The sequence below is a fragment of the Orycteropus afer genome, unplaced genomic scaffold (assembly GCF_000298275.1).
Source record: "Orycteropus afer afer isolate SDZICR_OR568_19922 unplaced genomic scaffold, OryAfe1.0 scaffold00094, whole genome shotgun sequence".
In the NCBI taxonomy this organism is placed as follows: Eukaryota; Metazoa; Chordata; class Mammalia; order Tubulidentata; family Orycteropodidae; genus Orycteropus; species Orycteropus afer.
In genome coordinates, this window is record NW_006921681.1 from 9,563,039 (window position 1) to 9,581,013 (window position 17,975).

General features: G+C 39.5%; 1 protein-coding gene across 1 annotated transcript in view; it reads left to right on the forward strand.

The window, feature by feature from the left end:
- Positions 1-17,975, forward strand: part of VPS13D (vacuolar protein sorting 13 homolog D) — a 435,877-nt gene that overhangs the window by 20,834 nt on the left and 397,068 nt on the right. Inside the window, exons 5-15 of the mRNA XM_007942672.2 lie at positions 1,355-1,471; positions 3,240-3,344; positions 4,812-4,982; positions 6,715-6,815; positions 8,990-9,158; positions 12,581-12,682; positions 13,050-13,251; positions 14,003-14,182; positions 14,623-14,753; positions 15,622-15,697; positions 16,771-16,941. Coding sequence (XP_007940863.1) covers positions 1,355-1,471; positions 3,240-3,344; positions 4,812-4,982; positions 6,715-6,815; positions 8,990-9,158; positions 12,581-12,682; positions 13,050-13,251; positions 14,003-14,182; positions 14,623-14,753; positions 15,622-15,697; positions 16,771-16,941 — 1,525 coding nt within the window. The remainder of the gene's footprint in view (positions 1-1,354; positions 1,472-3,239; positions 3,345-4,811; positions 4,983-6,714; positions 6,816-8,989; positions 9,159-12,580; positions 12,683-13,049; positions 13,252-14,002; positions 14,183-14,622; positions 14,754-15,621; positions 15,698-16,770; positions 16,942-17,975) is intronic.

A 17,975-nucleotide genomic window follows, 5' to 3' on the forward strand; every position in this document is an offset into this window, starting at 1 on the left:
GTAGTGATACTGCCTCGGAAACCCAAGGAGGGGTCGCTATGAGTCGGGGCGACTCGATGGCACATAACAACAACAACAACATCCAGTTAGTCGCCCCCATGCCTCTCTTCCCCAGCCCCTAACAGCCACTACTTTCTGTAGATTACAGTATTTGCCTGTTCTTGACATTTCACATAAATGGAATTTTACAATGTGTGGTCCTATTTTCTTTCACATTGCATAATGTTTTCAAGGTTTATCCATGTTGTAACTTATATCAGTGTTTTTTAGCTAAATAAGTTTCTGTTGTATAGATAGACTAATTTATCTTTTGGGTATTGTGAATTATGCTGCTATGAATGTTCATGTCTGTGTTGTTGTGTGGCTATATATTTTCAATTCTCTTGGGTGTATACCTAGGAGTGGAATTGCTGGGCCAGATGACAACTCTCTGTGTTTAACCTTTTGGGGATTGCCAAAATGTTTTCCAAAGTGGCTGTATCGTTTTTCCATGTCCATCAGGAATGTATGAGGGCTCCAGTTTCCCCACAGTCTTGCCAACACTTGTTATTATCTGTGAATATAACCATCCTAGTGGATGTGAAGTGGTATCTCATTGTGGTTTTGATTTGTATTTCCCTGATGACTAATTTCCCTGTGAACATCTTTTCACGTGCTTATTTGCCATTTCTGTATCTTCTTTGAAGAAATGTCTGTTCAAATCCTTTGCTCATTTTTAATTGGCTGCTTGTCTTTTTATTTTTGAGTTATAAGTTCTTTATATATTCTGGATACTAGTCCCTTATCAGATACATGATTTGCAATTACCTTCTACCATTCTGTGGGTTGTCATTTCATTTTCTATTATCATTTTTCAATTCACTGAAGCAGAATATCTTTTCTGTGCCCTGCCTATAAAGACAAAGGAAAATACATACATACATACTTCCATACATACATAGTTTACATGTGCTGCTGGTGATCCTGGGTCCAGGTTCTTTATTCCCTAATATGTTACTGAATGGTAATTACTTAAAGCAATTACTTAAAGCAAAGTAAAAGGTATAACAAGAGAGGGAAGGCCAGTTATCTGGACATGACAATGTGATTTTCTTTTAAGTGTTTCCTTAAGATGTTTTCTGAAATAATTTAATGGAATTTATGCTAATCACAAAGAAATGTCACTCGTGTCCTGTTTGTGATCATGAGTCTTTCAAGAACTCATAGAGTGTTGCGTATGTGTGTGATGTAAGTGTTTATATGAAAAGCTTGCTGTGGTTTACTTTAGTGTTTCATGGGCAGTTTGATCCCTGTCTATAGTGTTTTACCCGTAGCAGTTATCTACATGTTTTTTCAATTTTTCTCCCCTTTGCAGTTAAAAATTCAAGATGTCCATTTGCGCTTTGAAGATGGCGTTACCAATCCTTCCCATCCTTTTGCATTTGGCATTTGCATTAAGAATGTGTCCATGCAAAATGCTGTGAATGAGCCTGTGAGTATGCAACATGACCGCAAGCCAGGAAGAACGCAATGGGGCTAGACAATCTGGGGTCTTGCCTTTTGTCATTTGGTGTTGTGTACGTGAAGTTGCATTCTTTTCTACCATGGTCTGTGGTGGGGATGCATGGCTCTTGTCTGTATGAAACAAATCTAAGTTGCTGAAATAGGGCAACAGTTAATTTTCTTTGACTTCTCGTTATTTCTCCCTTCCATTAAAAGTTCAGTCAGTCTCTTTCATTTTATACAAACGAACTGAGGCACAGAGAGTATGTCATCCTTGAGTTTCTTCCCTTCCTGTGTTGTACCCCTTGGGTAGACTCATTCTGTTTCATAGCTTCAGCTACTGCCTGGGAATATTTGCTGGTGGCACCCAGATCACAAGCTATATTCACCTCTCTTCTGACTTCCATATTCATGTTTTTTTAACTTCCTCTGGGGGCCTCTGGTGGCATAATGCCTATGGCATTTGACTGCTAACCAGAAGGCTGGCGGTTCAAACCCACCAGCCACTCCTCAGAAGGAAGGTTGGGCAATTTACTTCTGTAGTGATACCACCTCGGAAACCGAAGGAGGGGTTGCTATGATTTGGATCTGACTCCATGGCAATGACTTTTTTTTTTTTTTTTTTGGGACACTTCTGGTAATCAGGGTTTTCATAACCACAGTGACCCCATTGTATTATATCTTCCCATTTTGCCCTTTTGAAACTGATTTTTTTTTCTTTATTCCCTAATATGTTACTGAATGGTAATTACTTAAAGCAAAAAAAAAACCCCAAAAAAAAAACCCAATAAAACTAGTATCTTTTGAGCCCTTTTATGTGCCAGTTCCAATTCTTAGTGCTTTACATTCTTTAACTCATTTAATTCTCAGTCCTCATTTTATAAATGAGAATGCTACGGTTCAAAGAGGTGAAACTAGGTTTGAACCAAGGTGGACTATCTCTAGAGCACGGTTTAGCAAACTATGGCTTGTGGGCCAAATCCAGCCCAATACCCCATCCCATCTTACCCCCTCCAAATGTTTCCAAATGTAACTTGATCCTATAAACTTGATAGTGATCCTGACAGACTCATTGCTTATTTTTCTCTGGCACACTAGTTGGGGCGTAGCCATAGCCAAAGGAGGAAGCTTGCTGGTGCATGTCTGCATCAAAACATTTAGTGGTTCCTTGTGACTTACAGTATGAACTGCAAACTTCTTATTGTGGTATACATGTCCTTTCCTAGTAACATTCCAAGCTGCTTTCCTTAATGCTTAACTCTCTACTCCAAACAAGTATACACACACGTACCAATACTGCCCCTGCTCCTGCCTCCTGCATGCCACATGCACAGTGTTCCAATTGCTCAGACAAATTCACCATCCCCTGAAGATACAGACCTTTTGCATCATCGACCCTACTCTTTGGAATGTATTTCAGTTCTTCTCTCACTCCATCTTGTCTAAAATTTATACATCTTTTGACACTCATCTATTTGCACAGTGACATTTTCTCTTTTGTTTGGGCATAGTATCTTGAATATTCTTTCCCTGGTTCCCTTTGCTTAATTAAAATTATTTGTTTGCATGTTTGTGTACCCTGCTAGCTAGATTTTGAACTCTGCAAGAGCAGAGCCAAGTTTTAATTCATTTTTGTATCCCCAGCACCTTACAAGGAGCCTGATGCATGATTCTCTGCAAATGGTCTGTTGAATAAATGAATAAATTAGTGAATAAAGAGAATCATCTTGTTTTCTTCCCTGTCTTTTTTTCTTCAGGTACAGAAATTAATGCGGAAAAAGCAATTAGATGTTGCAGAGTTTAGCATCTATTGGGATGTCGATTGCACTTTATTGGGGGATTTGCCTCAGGTGGAGTTACAGGTAGGATTCTGGCAGAGGGCTTGATTGTGATACAGCAGTGAAGTAAAATGTTTAAGATCACTGCCATGTAAATTTTGTGTCTCTGTGTCTCTGATTCCATTCCTTTCCCCTCTGTTTCTCCATAGGCATCCACCCTCTAGCCTGTTTGCTGGAGGTAGTTGCTAAGTAGCTTTGAACAAAAGATAGTGTTTTGCTTTGTGTGTGTTTTAAATTTATATAATGTTTTACATTTCTCTGGTTTCTTACTGTTTTTTTCCACTTAAAGCATTGTTTTTAAGATTGATCGTTGTTGCTCTTTATATTTCTGGTTTATTGCTTCTGACTACATACTGTTCCACTGTTTGCATCTAACATATAGTTTTTCATTTTCTAAGCCATCATGTATTAGGCATCCACATTTTAAATGAATAAAGCACTATATCTGATTTTTAAAGAACTTCCTTATTATGCCATGTTAAAATTCACCTTTACTGGCATTAATTGGGCTTTTGGTATTTCTTTAGTAGTTACAAAGTCATTATAAGATCAGATATAAAGTATTACTGTTTGTAAAGAAAAAGAAATAATCTCAGCTTAATCTTTTCATAAAGAAATTATAAATGGCGTAAGTGAGGTGGGAGAAAAGAGCAATTTTTTCTTTCTACTCAAGGTTGTCTTTGGCCTGAATGCTAGGATTCAGAGTGTTTTTTTTTTTCTTTTTTTGTCATTTTGTTAAATAAACATTGTATGTCCATATAGTAGAATAGTATGCAGCTATAAAAAATAAAGACAAAGACCTTCATGATGGACATGTAATAGTCTCTAAGATACGTTATTATGTTTAAAACCTAAGGCAAAACAGCGTGTATACCATTTATGTAAGAATGGTTAGAAAAAGCTCACTGCCATTGAGTTGATTCTGACTCATAGTGACCCCCGTTGGGTTTCAAGGGCTATAAATCTTTACAGAAGTAGATTGCCTCCTCTTCCTGCCATGGAACAGCTGGTGGGTTTGAACTACCGACCTGGTTAGCAGCGAAATGCTTTACCCACTGCACCACCAGAGCTTCTTAAGAGTGGTTAAAATAACCAGAAAATTATGGATTTATCTGAGTATGCACAGACTACTTCTGGAGGGATGCAAAAGATGCTGGCATCATGGGTAATTGGGTGGCTGGGGGATGGTAATGGAAAGGAGATATTTCACGGTTTTTACCTATTAAATGTGAATGTGTAATGTATTCAGAGATATAAATCAATTAAAAAGTACTAGAGATCTTTAGAGTGTACAGTTTTATACTGTTTTTGGAGTCTGATGTAACCTACTATAGATAATATACTAATATGTAATTTGATCCTATAAACATTTGCTGTAATTGCACCCTATAGCTTAACTTGACCATTTCTACTATAAATTCCACATTATAAAAGAATTATCACTGAAAAGAAAGATGATTTGAACAGAGCAGGTTTACTTGTGATACGCAGGAGGCAATGGACAGGACCATGGTGAGCCGCAATCACCACTACATCTTGGAGCCTGTGTGTGCGTCGGCCCTTTTGAAGAGAAACTGCTCCAAGGAGCCTCTGCGGTCTCGACATACTCCCCGTATCGAATGTGATATTCAGCTAGAGATCATTCCCTTGAAACTCTCTCAGGTACACTCTTTTTTCCCAGGGGTTTATACTCTCACTATCAGGCTGGTAACTAGGGGTGAAGGAAAATTGTTTATAGAAGACATTGGTATCCAACAGTATTCTTAGTAGGAAAGAAAGTGCATGTGAGACCATTTCCTCCAATTCTAAATGTTAGGTGCAAAAACTGCTATCTTTAGTAGACTTAAGTTGGGTTGATCTCAGCTTTGTTCTGATTTGGTGTTTTTAATTGGTGAACAGAGTACAAGAGATAACAAAAAAAAACCCCCACTGTCATCGAGTCAATTCTGACTCCTGGGCAATGAATCTTTACAGAAGCAGACTGCTTCATCTTTCTCCTGTAGAGCAGCTGGTGGGTTTGAACTGCTGACCTTTTGGATAGCAGCCAAATGTTTTAACCACTACCCCACTAGAGCTCCTTACAAGAGATAGAGTAAATATAAATGTTGTTGTTGTTATGTGCCATCGAGTCGGACCTGACTCACAGCTACCCTTCCTTGGGTTTCTGAGGCAGTATCACTGTGGAAGTAGATTGCCCAACCTTCCTTTCGAGGAGTGGCTGGTGGGTTTGAAGTGCCAGCCTTCTGGTTAGCAGTCACATGCCTTAGGCATTACGCTACCAGAGCTCCTGTAAATACAAGTACTAAATATAAATACTTAACTGTCAGTGTTCCGCCAGAAATGCCATTTGATGGTAATAGTTTGCACTTTCAGTTTACATGTTTTTTTTTTTTTTAATTGTGATTTGGGTAACAGTTTACAGAGCAAATTCATTTTCCATACGGCACTTCATATACATTTTGTTTCATGACATTGCAATTCCCCACAATGTAACAGCATTCTTCCCACTTCCTCCCTGTGGTTACCTCTTCCCTGTGCCCTTCTTTCCTGTCCATTCCTGCCCTCTGAGCTATCTTCCTGTGCAAACACTGCCCTTCTGTTCTCCCACAACTGAGCACTCTAAGAAGTATATCTACTTGATGTAAATGTTCATGTACTATGCCTGCCTATTTGGCTGGAAGCCACAGGAGTGAGTTCAGTTCCAGACCTGAAGGGTAACGAGGGGCCATAGTCTCGGGGGTCTTATCAGGCTCTATCAGTCCAGTAAACCTGGTCTTTTTTATGATTTGAGTTTTGTTTCCCCAGTCTATCCAGGATTTCTTGCACTTATCTTTGCAAGTGGTTGACAGTGATAGCCGGGCACCATCTGTTCTGGTCTTACGGTCATATAGGCTGAGGAACGCATGGTCCGCTAGTCCCTTGCACTAATTATTTCCATGCATCTTTGATCTTCTTCATTCTTCTTGCTCCAGACAAGGAGAGACCATTGTTGCTTGTAGATGGCTGCTTGCAAGCTTTTAAGACCTGGTCGCTACTCACCAAAGCAGGGTGTAGAACAGTGTTTTCGTGTAGTGTATTATGCCAATGAGCTTGATGTCCCCTGCGACCATGATTCTGAGCCCACAGTCCAACTACTCACTCCCTCAGGGTGGTTGTAACCATAACTTTGCCCCTTGTTAGCTCTATTATGTATTTTGGCATTTTTATAGCACATTACAAATACATATATAAAAATATCATCTGCCAACCTTACATATGGTCATGGGTATATTTCCTTTGCACTGGATTTAGCAAACTGACAAATGTGAATTGCTCTTATTAGATAAATAAGTCTTAACTGAGTAAAAGAAAGAAATCAATTCTAACTTAGACTCTCTTAACCTCTAACAAAAAGCTGCAATATCGGCAAATCATGGAATTCCTCAAGGAAGTGGAACGAAAGGAGAGGCAGGTGAAGTTCCGCAAATGGAAACCCAAAGTGGCAGTATCTGAGAAGTAAGAGCTTTTAAATTAAATTATTTCATAAAATATATATGAAATACATTTTATAATATGCCTTTTTTTCCTCCTTTGGTACAAAGATCAGAAATAATATTTATAGAAATATAGATCAGTTGATCTTTTTTAGCCTTTAAAATGCTACTCTTGATGTTTGTCATTGTTGATGTTCTTATTATGTGTTAATTGGGTGTTGTGGATTTATTCTTAAATTGGATGTAGAGGAATTAAGAAGGTTTTCTCAACCTACTTAGCAAGTAGACTGGTGTTGCTCTGGTGGGATCTGCTTGTGGTGGTAAATGCCTTGCAATGTTCACTGTGTCTTTCCTCCCAGGCTGTTTGGTCACCTATTTATGTAGTAAACTTTCTAACTTCTGTAAAAAACCCACTGCTGTTGAGTTGATTCCAACTGATAACAACCCTAGAGGTCAGAGTAGAACTGTCTCTTAGAGTTTTCAAGACTGTAAATCTTTATGGAAGCAGACTGCCACATCTTTCTCCCATGGAGCAGCTGGTGGGTTTGAACTGCTGACTTTCTAGTTAGCAGCTGAGGGCTTTAACCATTGCACTACCAGGGCTCTTCTAACTTTCCATTAAAAACAAAACAAAACAAAAAAAAACCTCAAAAAAACCCCAAACTGTTCTGGTTACCTAGTACTGCTTTAACAGGAATATACCACAAATGGGATGGCCTTAACAAACAGGAGTTTATTCTTACAATTTGGAGGCTTTAAGTCCAAGTTCCAAGTGCCAGGCTCTAGCAGCTGGGTGAAAGCCCCTCAACCTTGGTTTTCAGCTCTGCCGCTTGCTCCCGGCCCACTAAAGCTAGAGGCATCTCTTCACTCAGGCACCTACTGGCTGCTGAGGCCAACAAGCCTAAGATCGACAAATAAAATGGCACAGTCCCGATGTTACCAAACCACATGGCAGGCCATTAGTTCAAGTGTGTTGAAAGTTCCAAGGTCGGCAGAGCATGATAGGCTGCTGAACAATGACACAGTTACATGCAGGTTCAAGCATGCCATAAACTAGAGGCCATTCCCAAAGCTGTTTCTTATATACAGGAAGCAGACCACATACCCAAAGGCAGCTACTCAGCTGCTCACAGTAGATTCCACCATGGAGTTGATTACCATTCTCATCATGGGGAATACTACATCCAGCTGCCCAGGCACTCAACCAGGCCCAGCCAAGTTGACACACAAATTTAGCTGCCATTGAGTTGTTTCCAACTCATAGTGACCCCTATTGGGTTTCCAAGGTGGTAAATATTTATGGAAGTAGATTGCCCAATCTTCCTTCTGGGGAGTGGCTGGTGGGTTTGAACCACCAACTTTCTGGTAAGCTGTCAGATGACTTAGGCACTGTGCTACCATTGCTCCTAACTTCCATTGCAAATATTTAAAAAAAAATAATACAGCAACAGTCAAGTTTATTGTTGCAACATGAACTTTTATTTTTGCTAACTTTCATAGCAAAAATAAAAAATAAAAATTTGAGTTGCAATGATAAACTTGACCATTGCTATATTATTATTTTTTTAGATCTTAATGTATTTCCATTTCCTTTTTTAGTATTCCAACTAAACTCTTCAGTAGTCAAATCCTTGGTAGTAATCTTAAGGTGGTTTGTTGTTGTTGTTGTTATGTGCCGTCGAGTCGGACCCGACTCATAGCGACCCCCCCTTGGGTTTCCGAGGCGGTATCACTACGGAAGTAGATTGCCCCATCTTCCTTCCGAGGAGTGGCTGGTGGGTTTGAACCGCCAGCCTTCTGGTTAGCAGTCAAGTGCCTTAGGCATTATGCTACCAGAGCTCCCAAGGTGGTACTTACCTTATAATTAATTACAATTGATTTTCTGTGTTAGTGGAAGGGAGTGATATTGTGGGTAATTCAAGCCAGTCGAACACTATATAATTATTGATACATAAATGTGGGTTCTATTATTTGATGTTGTTTGGCAGCTGATTTACTTTTCCATTTTAATACTAGGCTGATATATTGAGTTTAGCCTAGTATTAAAATGAACTTGAATCCTGGAGCATAATCTGATAACTGACAAGAGAAAAATGTCTCTTAAGAGAAGTGGGTGTTGTGTGGCTTCTCCTGGATTGATAACCTTTTAGCTGTTTTTATCATAAGAAGTAATACCTTTGTTATGAAATATTTCAGCTGCCGAGAATGGTGGTATTTTGCTTTGAATGCTAATTTGTATGAGATCAGAGAGCAGAGGAAATGTTGTACCTGGGCCTTTTTGTTGCACCGTGCCCGTGATGCTGTATCTTACACTGACAAATATTTCAACAAGTTAAAAGGAGCTTTACTGTCTGCAGATGACAAGGTGAGTGGACTAGAAACATCTAACTGGTTTCAGAGTGTATATGACTTCATGTTGGAGATGGAAACTTTGAGCAGGACTGTTGTCTTGTGTTTCTAGTCTTCACTTAGAAGATAAGGTTGTTCTTTCAAAGGTGGAGAAAATTAAATCTGTGAGAAAATAAAGTCCCTTGCTAAGGATCATAATTTTACAGGACAGAATTGGTCTCACCAGGGTCAGAGCTTCTCTTGAAGGCCACAAGCCTCACTGTGGCCTGAAGTGTCCTCTACCCTTTGCTGCCTGAGGAAAGCCTGGCTATAGGGTGGAAAGAAGAAAAGGTGGCTTTTATGACCACAGTCTCCCTCCCCCAGCTCTCTGTGCAGGGAGGGTCCTAGAGAGACTAGAGAGACTTTTTCAAGTACTAACCTGTGTCTTTTCAAAGCCCGACCCTACTCATAATTCTTTTCCTCCACATTCTGTAACTAAGCTCTGTAGATTTTGGTCTGTGTTTTCCCTATCCCAGTTGCCCTTGATTGACCTTGGATTATTTTGGAGGAATAGGTTAGGTAAAGAGGGTGATGAGGGTAAGCACATGCTTTAGTGAGTTATAGAGCCAGAGATTCTTAGAACCATACTCCTGCGGGCCCACTATGGGACTCCACTCCTCTAGCCTGTTATTTTGTAGGTGAAGACAGTGGGGATTGCTTTGCTCCTTGATTTGATTTGGTTTTGTGAGCATTAATTTTTACAAAAACAGTTTAGACTGACTCACTTCAAGACTTTGGCTCAAGTACTATCTTTTAATTAGCTGTTTCTTTAGTATTGTTGTTGTTATTTGCCATCGAGTCGGCCCTGACTCCTAGCGACCCCTCCTTGGGTTTCCAAGGCAGTTATCACTATGGAAGTAGGATTGCCCAACCTTCCTTCCGAGGAGTGGCTGGTGGGTTTGAACCGCCAGCCTCCTGGTTAGCAGTCAAGTGCCTTAGGCACTGCTACCAGAGCTCCTTACCTTTCCAAGCAAAAAGAAGTGTTTCTTTGCCTTTAGCACCCCTGTGCTCTAGGTGTACTTCCTTCTCACCCTTCTTTACCTGAGGCAGGAACTAATGCTTTTGTCATCATTGTGAGGTATACCTCGATGCCACTGAGTTGATTCTGACTCATACAGATCCTATAGGACAGAGTAGAACTGCCTCATAGGGTTTCTGAGGCTGTAATATTTACAGGAGCAGATGGCTATATCTTTTCTCCACGGACTCCTGGGTTTGAACTGCCCCCCTTTTGGTTAGCAGCCTAGTAGTGCTTAACCATTGTGCCACTAGGGCTCCTTAGTGTGATGTATAAAATCAAAACACACTGCCATCAAGTCCATTCTGACTCGTAGTGACCATATGTGACAGACTAGAACTACCCAATAGTGTTTCCAGGGCTGTAGATCTTTATGGAAACAGACTGCCAGATCTTTCTCCTGAAGAGGAGGTGATAAGTTCGAACTGCCAACCTTTCAGTTAGCAGCCAAGCACTTTAACCACTGTGCTACAAGGGCTCCTTTTAGTGTGAGATATAGGAAGCTTATTAATAGGAACCTTATTAAAAGGATCACTTTGTTTTGGATGTTTGGTTTTCTTAAAGGTATAGGCAGGATATAGAGGGAAAGAAAAATCTAAATTTTAACAATGGTCATCAAGTAAACATAATAATATCCTTTTCCTTAATGTTGAGTATAAGAAACAGTCTGGGATAGCTAATTCTACTTTCTTTTTTGTCTTTGCATATAGCTGGCTACCATTGCTCCTTCCTAACTAGCATGAAACAATTATAATGATCATGTCTTTGCTAATGTCCTATATGAAACATAAAAGGGTTGGAGGCCTACATACCTACTGTGTAAACATGGGCCTCAGTTTCCCCCATCTGAAGGAGGAAAGAGTAATACCTAGTGAACCTACTTTGATCAACTAAGGTAATGCATGTGAAAGTACTTGGTAAACTGTGTCAGTGCTTTAGAAAGTTTACAGCAGTGCATATACTTTAGCTACTCATTTAGAACTAACTATTGTCCTTTGACAATCCAAGAAGATGGACTATGTGAAGAATGAGGCATCAGGACTGGAGGAAGACTTGTTAACAGCCTGTGATATGCAGATGACAAAACTTTGCTTGCTGAAACTGAAGACTTGAAGCAGTTCCTGATGAAGATCAAAGATACAGCCTTCAGTATGGATTACACCTCAACATAAAACGAAAATCCTCACAACTGGCCCAATAAGCAACATCATGATAAGTGGAGAAAAGATTGAAGTTGTCAAGGATTTCATTTTACTTGGATCTGCAGTCAGTGTCCATGAAGGCAGCAGTCAAGAAATCAAAGGATGTATTGCATTAAACAAACCTGCTACAAAAGGCCTCTTTAAAGTGTTAAAGAGCAAAGATGTCACTTTGAAGACTAAGGTGCACCTGACCCAAGTCATCTTTTCAGTACACTGAAATGCATGTGAAAGCTAGACAATGAAGAAGGGAGACTGCAGAAAAATTAATATATTTGAATTGTGGTGTTGATGAACAATATTTAGCTGGCTGCCATTGCTCCTTCCTAACTAGCATGAAATAATTATAAGGCACTCTGGTGGCGTAGTGCCTAAGCCATTTTGACTGGTAACCAGAAGGTTGGTGGTTCAAACCCACCAGCTACTCCATGGAAGTAAGACTGGGCAATCTACTTCTGTAAAGATTTATTGTCTCACAACCCCAAAGGGGTTGCTATGAGTTGGAATTGACTCGGTGGCAGTGAGTTTGGTTTGTTTCTTTTTTTGTATGAACTGCCAGAAGAACAGACAGATCTGGCCTGGAAGAAGTGTAGCCGAATGCGCCTTAGAAGTGAGAATGGCCAGACTTTATCGCTTGTATTTTGGTTATGTTGTCAGAAGGGACCAGTCCCTGGAGAAGAATATCATGGTTGGTAAAGTAGAGGGTCAGTGAAAAAAGGGGAAGACTCTCAATGAGATGGAGTGACACGGTGGCTGCAAGGTGGGCTCAAGGATAGCAAAGATTGTGAGGATGATGCAGGACCAGGCAATGTTTCTTTCATTGCACATAAGGTCTCTATGAGTCAGAACATAACTCAACGGTACCTAACAACAACAACTGTCCTTTGTTCTCTTTCTACTTGCCATTAGTCCCAGATACCATGAAACTTGTTAGTGAGGCTTTTTAGACCAAGCCCCAGATCATTAGATTGTATGGACAAGCTGAAACTAAAACCAGAAACATAATTAAAAACAATTTAAAGCAGAAATATAATAATCAGATTTAGAATTATTTGTTTATGAAGCCATCATTGGAAGTGTTAAGACTAGCTTGCTTCCTTTGCTATACTTTTGGTGGTTTGTGTAGCTGTCCAGTTTCTCTGGGGCTACAATACCTGTTTGTTTTCCATCCCATCCAAACAGGAAGAAATGTGTCGGATTGAAGAGGAACAGAGCTTTGAGGAACTGAAGATTTTGCGTGAACTGGTTCATGAACGATTTCATAAACAAGAAGAACTGGCAGAGGTAAGAAAACTTCTCTAGGAAGAAGTATTCAATGCCAGTACACTCTGAGGACTCCAGCCTTTCACATGCGTATGCTTCTGTGTAGGAGCTGTGGTAGCATAGTGGCTCAGGCACTTGGCTGCTAACCAGAAGGCTGGCGGTTCAAACCCGCCAGCCACTCCTCGGAAGGAAGATGGGGCAATCTAATTCCGTAGTGATACTGCCGAGGAAACCCAAGGAGGGGTCGCTATGAGTCGGGGCCGACTCGACGGCACACAACAACAACAACAACAGTGCTTCTGTGTGGGACAAATTATAATCATTGGCATATTGCAGCTTCATTTTTTATCTTTGAGTGCTCATATTTGCTCATTTTTGATTGATACAGAGTCTACGAGAGCCTCAGTTTGATTCTCTGGGAGACTCTCCTACAGACCCAGAGAACAGTGGTGGCAGTGGGATGCTGCAGTATCTTCAGTCCTGGTTTCCTGGGTGGGGTGGCTGGTATGGGCAGCAAAGCCCTGAAGGGAAGCCAGTGGAAGGCTTGTCAGCAGAGCAGCATGAACAGTGGATTCCTGAAGAGATCCTGGGTAAGGTGGGGCTGGCCTTCATGTTCCCTTTTGACCATAGAGAAGGGAGACATGTCATTGATAAAATTATGTCTGTTATTTGTGCAAAGGCCCGTGATATTTTTCAAATAAAAATAAGACACTTGGGAAACAGTTTGCCTCACATTTATAGGGTACAAAAGGCAGAGAAAGGAAATGTTTTGTGAGGCATTTGTTTGTAATTATATTATTAAATACCAGTATCCGTCCAGTTTCAGATGGATCTGAGTAACCAGCTACTGTAAGTAACTAAGCTTGAGAAAGTTCAAAAATTTAAAACTTCAGTACCACTCCAGATCTATTCTTTAGACCTATGCTATCCGATTATAGTAGCCATAGCTTCAAGTGGGTATTTAAATTTAAATTCACTAAAATTATATTAAATTAAAAATTCAGTTTCTCTGTTGTAGTAGTCACATTATAAGTGCTCAGTAGCCACATGTGACCAGTGGCCACTGTGTTGGAGAACATCTTATTGTGTTAGACTGCATGGCTTTTTACTGGACTTCATCATGCATCCTCTCCGGTTTGATCATAAGTTGATAAGAACATTTATAAAACAGTTGGTGTTATTTTATTAGTGAATAAAATATCACCCACGACTTTGGGGTTCTTCCCTAAGAAAATGGAAACACAGTTAAGTAATGTCATCGTAACTGTCACCAGTGTGTCTGGTTAGCTTTACTTTTTCCTCCTGCTATTTTTCTTAAATCCTTTCTCCCTCTCCACTTAGGTACCGATGAGTTTTTTGATCCCACTGCAGATGCTTCTTGTATGAACACTTACACAAAGCGAGATCATGTCTTTGCCAAACTGAATGTGCAGTTGCAGCGTGGAATGGTGACTCTGTTGCACAAGGAGCAAGGAACCCCTCAAATGAATGAGAGTGCTTTCATGCAGCTCGAGTTCTCAGGTACTACCCATGAGAACTGCCTCCTCCTGCTGCTTTCTGGGGAAACCAGTGTATTTGACTCTTTTTTGTGACTTTGAGTTAAAGATATTTAAATAAATGCCCAGATGCTGGTTGTGACCTCTTACAAATATCTTAATTTCAGCCCATAAAGAAGCCACTTCTCGGAGGTTTTTCAGTAGCTTAAGAAGGACAAATAACCAAAAGTAAAAAAGGGTATTAGTTGATTTCTTGAACTTAATTATAAAATACTCATTCTGCTTAGGAAATTTCTAATATTTCTTGTATATTAATATGACTGGGAGGTTTTTTTTTTGGGGGGAGGGGTCCTAATTTCAAGGAAAAATGGTTCATGATACCTAAAATGTAAAATATTATATCTAATACTTCTAAAATATTTTAGGTTCTCATGGCATCATATCAACTCTTACATTCTTTTACAGATGTGAAGCTTTTAGCAGAATCTATTCCTCGAAGAAATTCCTCCTTGCTTTTAGTCCGATTGGGTGGACTGTTTCTTCGAGACCTGGCTACTGAGGGGACAATGTTTCCTCTACTCGTCTTTCCTAATCCAGTGTGTACAACAGTGGATGGTTCATACAGCGAGGGTGTTGGTGAACTGTGTCTGTTTCAGGCAAACAAATAATATTAACTTGATTCTGACATTTGCTCATCTTGAGACAGGCTGATTGAAAAAACAAATTGGGGTTTGATAAATTTTTGTATTCATTAGAAGGCAAATATTTGTTAGGTCATGGCTTTGCCTTCATCTCCTGTGTAGTAGTCACTGTGGACTATTTTTCTTTGATTTAGGTGCTTAAGTCAATTTAGAGGAAAATGCCATAAACACCACTATTTTTTTGCATTTCAGGATCAATGTTTGAATTTCTTTTTTATCTGATAGTCATTTTCATGCATTTTGACCTTAGTCACTGATGGGAAGTTCCATCTTTCCAGAGTTCCAAAAGAGAACCATCTCAAGTTTCCTGTCCATATGTAATATTTTAATATATGATATAACTTATTAATGATAGGATCTTTTATTAAATTGACAAATATATGGTCATATAGTTGACTATTTAACTACTTTGTCTATAATTTGTTTTGGGGAGGAAGGTAGCTATGGGGAGGGCAGGAGGGCAGAATTAAAGTTTGAAAAGTATCCATGTATAATCTTCATTTAGTATCATTTATTAAATGTGCTAAGTGTAAAGTAGCATACTTGTCAATACAAAGGAAAAGATGTGATTTTATTAGATTGGGAACAAAGGAGCAAAACTAGAATGATTAGTCTGCAAACAGTCAGTAATCTGATGAGAACTGTATTTTGATTGGATGGTGCTGAGAGAGAGTGACAGTGACAGGGTAAAATGTGAATGTGTGTGCATAGTAAATGAGCCTCCTTCACTTTGATGTTTATGCATTTTGTGTGTATTCAACAGCAAAAAGAAGTTGGCAGAGTCTCACAGTCTTTTGGTCTCCAAACAACATCTTCAGACAGAAGTGATCATTACCCTGGTAATTTGTCACGTTGCTTTTGTTGGGTGTCGTCAAGTAGATTTTGACTCATAGCAACCCCATGTGATAGAGTAAATCTGCCCTATAGGGTTTGTTTCCTAGACTGTAATCTTTATGGGAACAGATCTCTAAGTCTTTCTCCCATGGAGCTGCTGGGTGAGTTTGAACTGCCAACCTTTCAGTTAGCAGCCAAGTACTTAACCATCACGCCACCAGGGCTTCTTAGTACTTTGTCAGATGTTCTTAAAATAAGGCCTTATAAATATTATTACTACAGATCAATAGTCTTTAAGAAGTAGTACAATAAAACCTGTGAAAACCTAAACCTGTCTAAGGTAGAAACCTATCAGTGAAGGAAAACTCAAATATTTTCCACTAAACAGAGTGTGTGTTGGGGGTAGGGAGTGGGAAGTGGTAAAACTACATTCTGTCAAAGGTGGAACACTTAGGAGATCCAGAAAAATAAGACAGTCCTGCTGAGTTCCAGTTCTTACAGGTTTTACTATGTAAGACAGAATGTGTCCCATTTTGTGCCAAGTGGTTCTTTTGTGTAGTTTAACTCAGAGACAGCTTGGTGCTCTCTCAGTTAAACCATTAACCTGGGTGTGACTGAGGCCAGTGCTTAACCTTGCGGGGCCTCTGGGTCCTTGGTTTCCATAATCGGACCCATCGCACACTTCAGTTTTCAGGATTCCTGCGGAAAATAAAAGGATCAATCTTTATTAGGCTTTCTCATATAAAATGTACGTAACTGGGAACTAAGCTCTGGTAGCGTAGTACCTAAAGTATTTGACTGCTAATCAGAAGGCTGGCAGTTCAAACCCACCAGCTACTCCTCGGGAGGAAGACTGGGCAATCTACTTCCGTAGAGATACTGCCTCAGAAACCCAAGGATGGGTTGCTATGAGTTGGAGTCTACTCCACAGCAGTGATTTTTTTTTTTTTTTTTAATTAGAAAATTATTCAGAAATTGTCTTTTTTTCTAGAATTCCTCACAGGTCTATTGAGAATAAGGTGATTGTTTTTTGCTGTATTCGATTTTTTTTTTTTTTTTCTCATGTTCTCTCCTTTAGCTGCTGATCAGAATGACCCAGTTTTTGAGATGCTGTATGAGAGGAATCCAGTGCATAGTCATTTTGAGAGGCGGCTGAATGTCAGCACGAGGCCTTTGAACATCATCTATAACCCTCAGGCTATTAAAAAAGTAGCTGACTTTTTCTACAAGGGAAAGGTTCATACCTCAGGTTAACTTTTCTGTTTGTTTATTCTTACATTACCTTTTTAAAAAATTCTTTCTTTTCATTTCTAGTGCTCTGGACAAGGGTTGTTACATGTTAGTGTGACCTGGTAGTGGTAGAAAAAGCCTGCAGAGTAGGTTTTCCTTAGTTATTACATCAAAGTGGCTGTGTTTTGACAGACATTTTTCCAAGAGAAATCAGTAATTCTTAAATATTTTCTCTTTCTTTGCCTCCTTTTAGTGTGCATTTACAAACACTTCCCATTCCATTAAACCAGTCCCTGTCAAGTCTGTTCTGACTCATGGTGACCCATGGGTGTCAGAGTTTTAGCACTATGCTCCACAGGGTTTTCAGTGGCTGAATTTTCAGAAGTAGGAGCCTCTGGGTAGTTTTGAACTTTCAGCCTTTTGCTTAGCAGCTGAGGACGTTAACCACTGCTCAGGGATTCCCAGTTCCTTTAGGATGGTGGTTTCTTTGGCAACTCAGAGTATTTTAGAACCCTTGCCTTAGGAGGATGTTCAAGAGTTTCCTTTTAAATAGTCTGTTTTATGGGCTCGGTGCTACATTAATACTGCTGGGTTCTGAGTATCATTTATGCCTCCCTGTGTTCCCAAGGAAGATTGGAGACAGTGGGTATAAGAAGAAACGTTTTATTGACAAGGAAATGGTTAGAACAATAGTACTTTCCTAAATGTACCCCTCTTCCTCTTCTTTATAACAATGAAACCATTTTACTTCTTGGTCTAGTTTTTTAACCTTTCATGTAAACAGTAGCCTTAAATATCTTGGCTTCATTGTTCTGTCACTTATAGGATATCAGAAGCCGTTTTCTTCCAAATTCCATTTACTTTCAATGTAATATCCTGACATTTTAAGGAATTCGAAATACAATAGTTTAGAACCTTTCAGAAAATACTCAATAAATTTTTTTTTTTAAATTTTATTTTGATTTGGGTGAAAATTTACAGAGTAAATTCACTTTTCATACAACAGTTCACATATACTTTATCTCATGTCATTGACCAAAATTTACAATACAA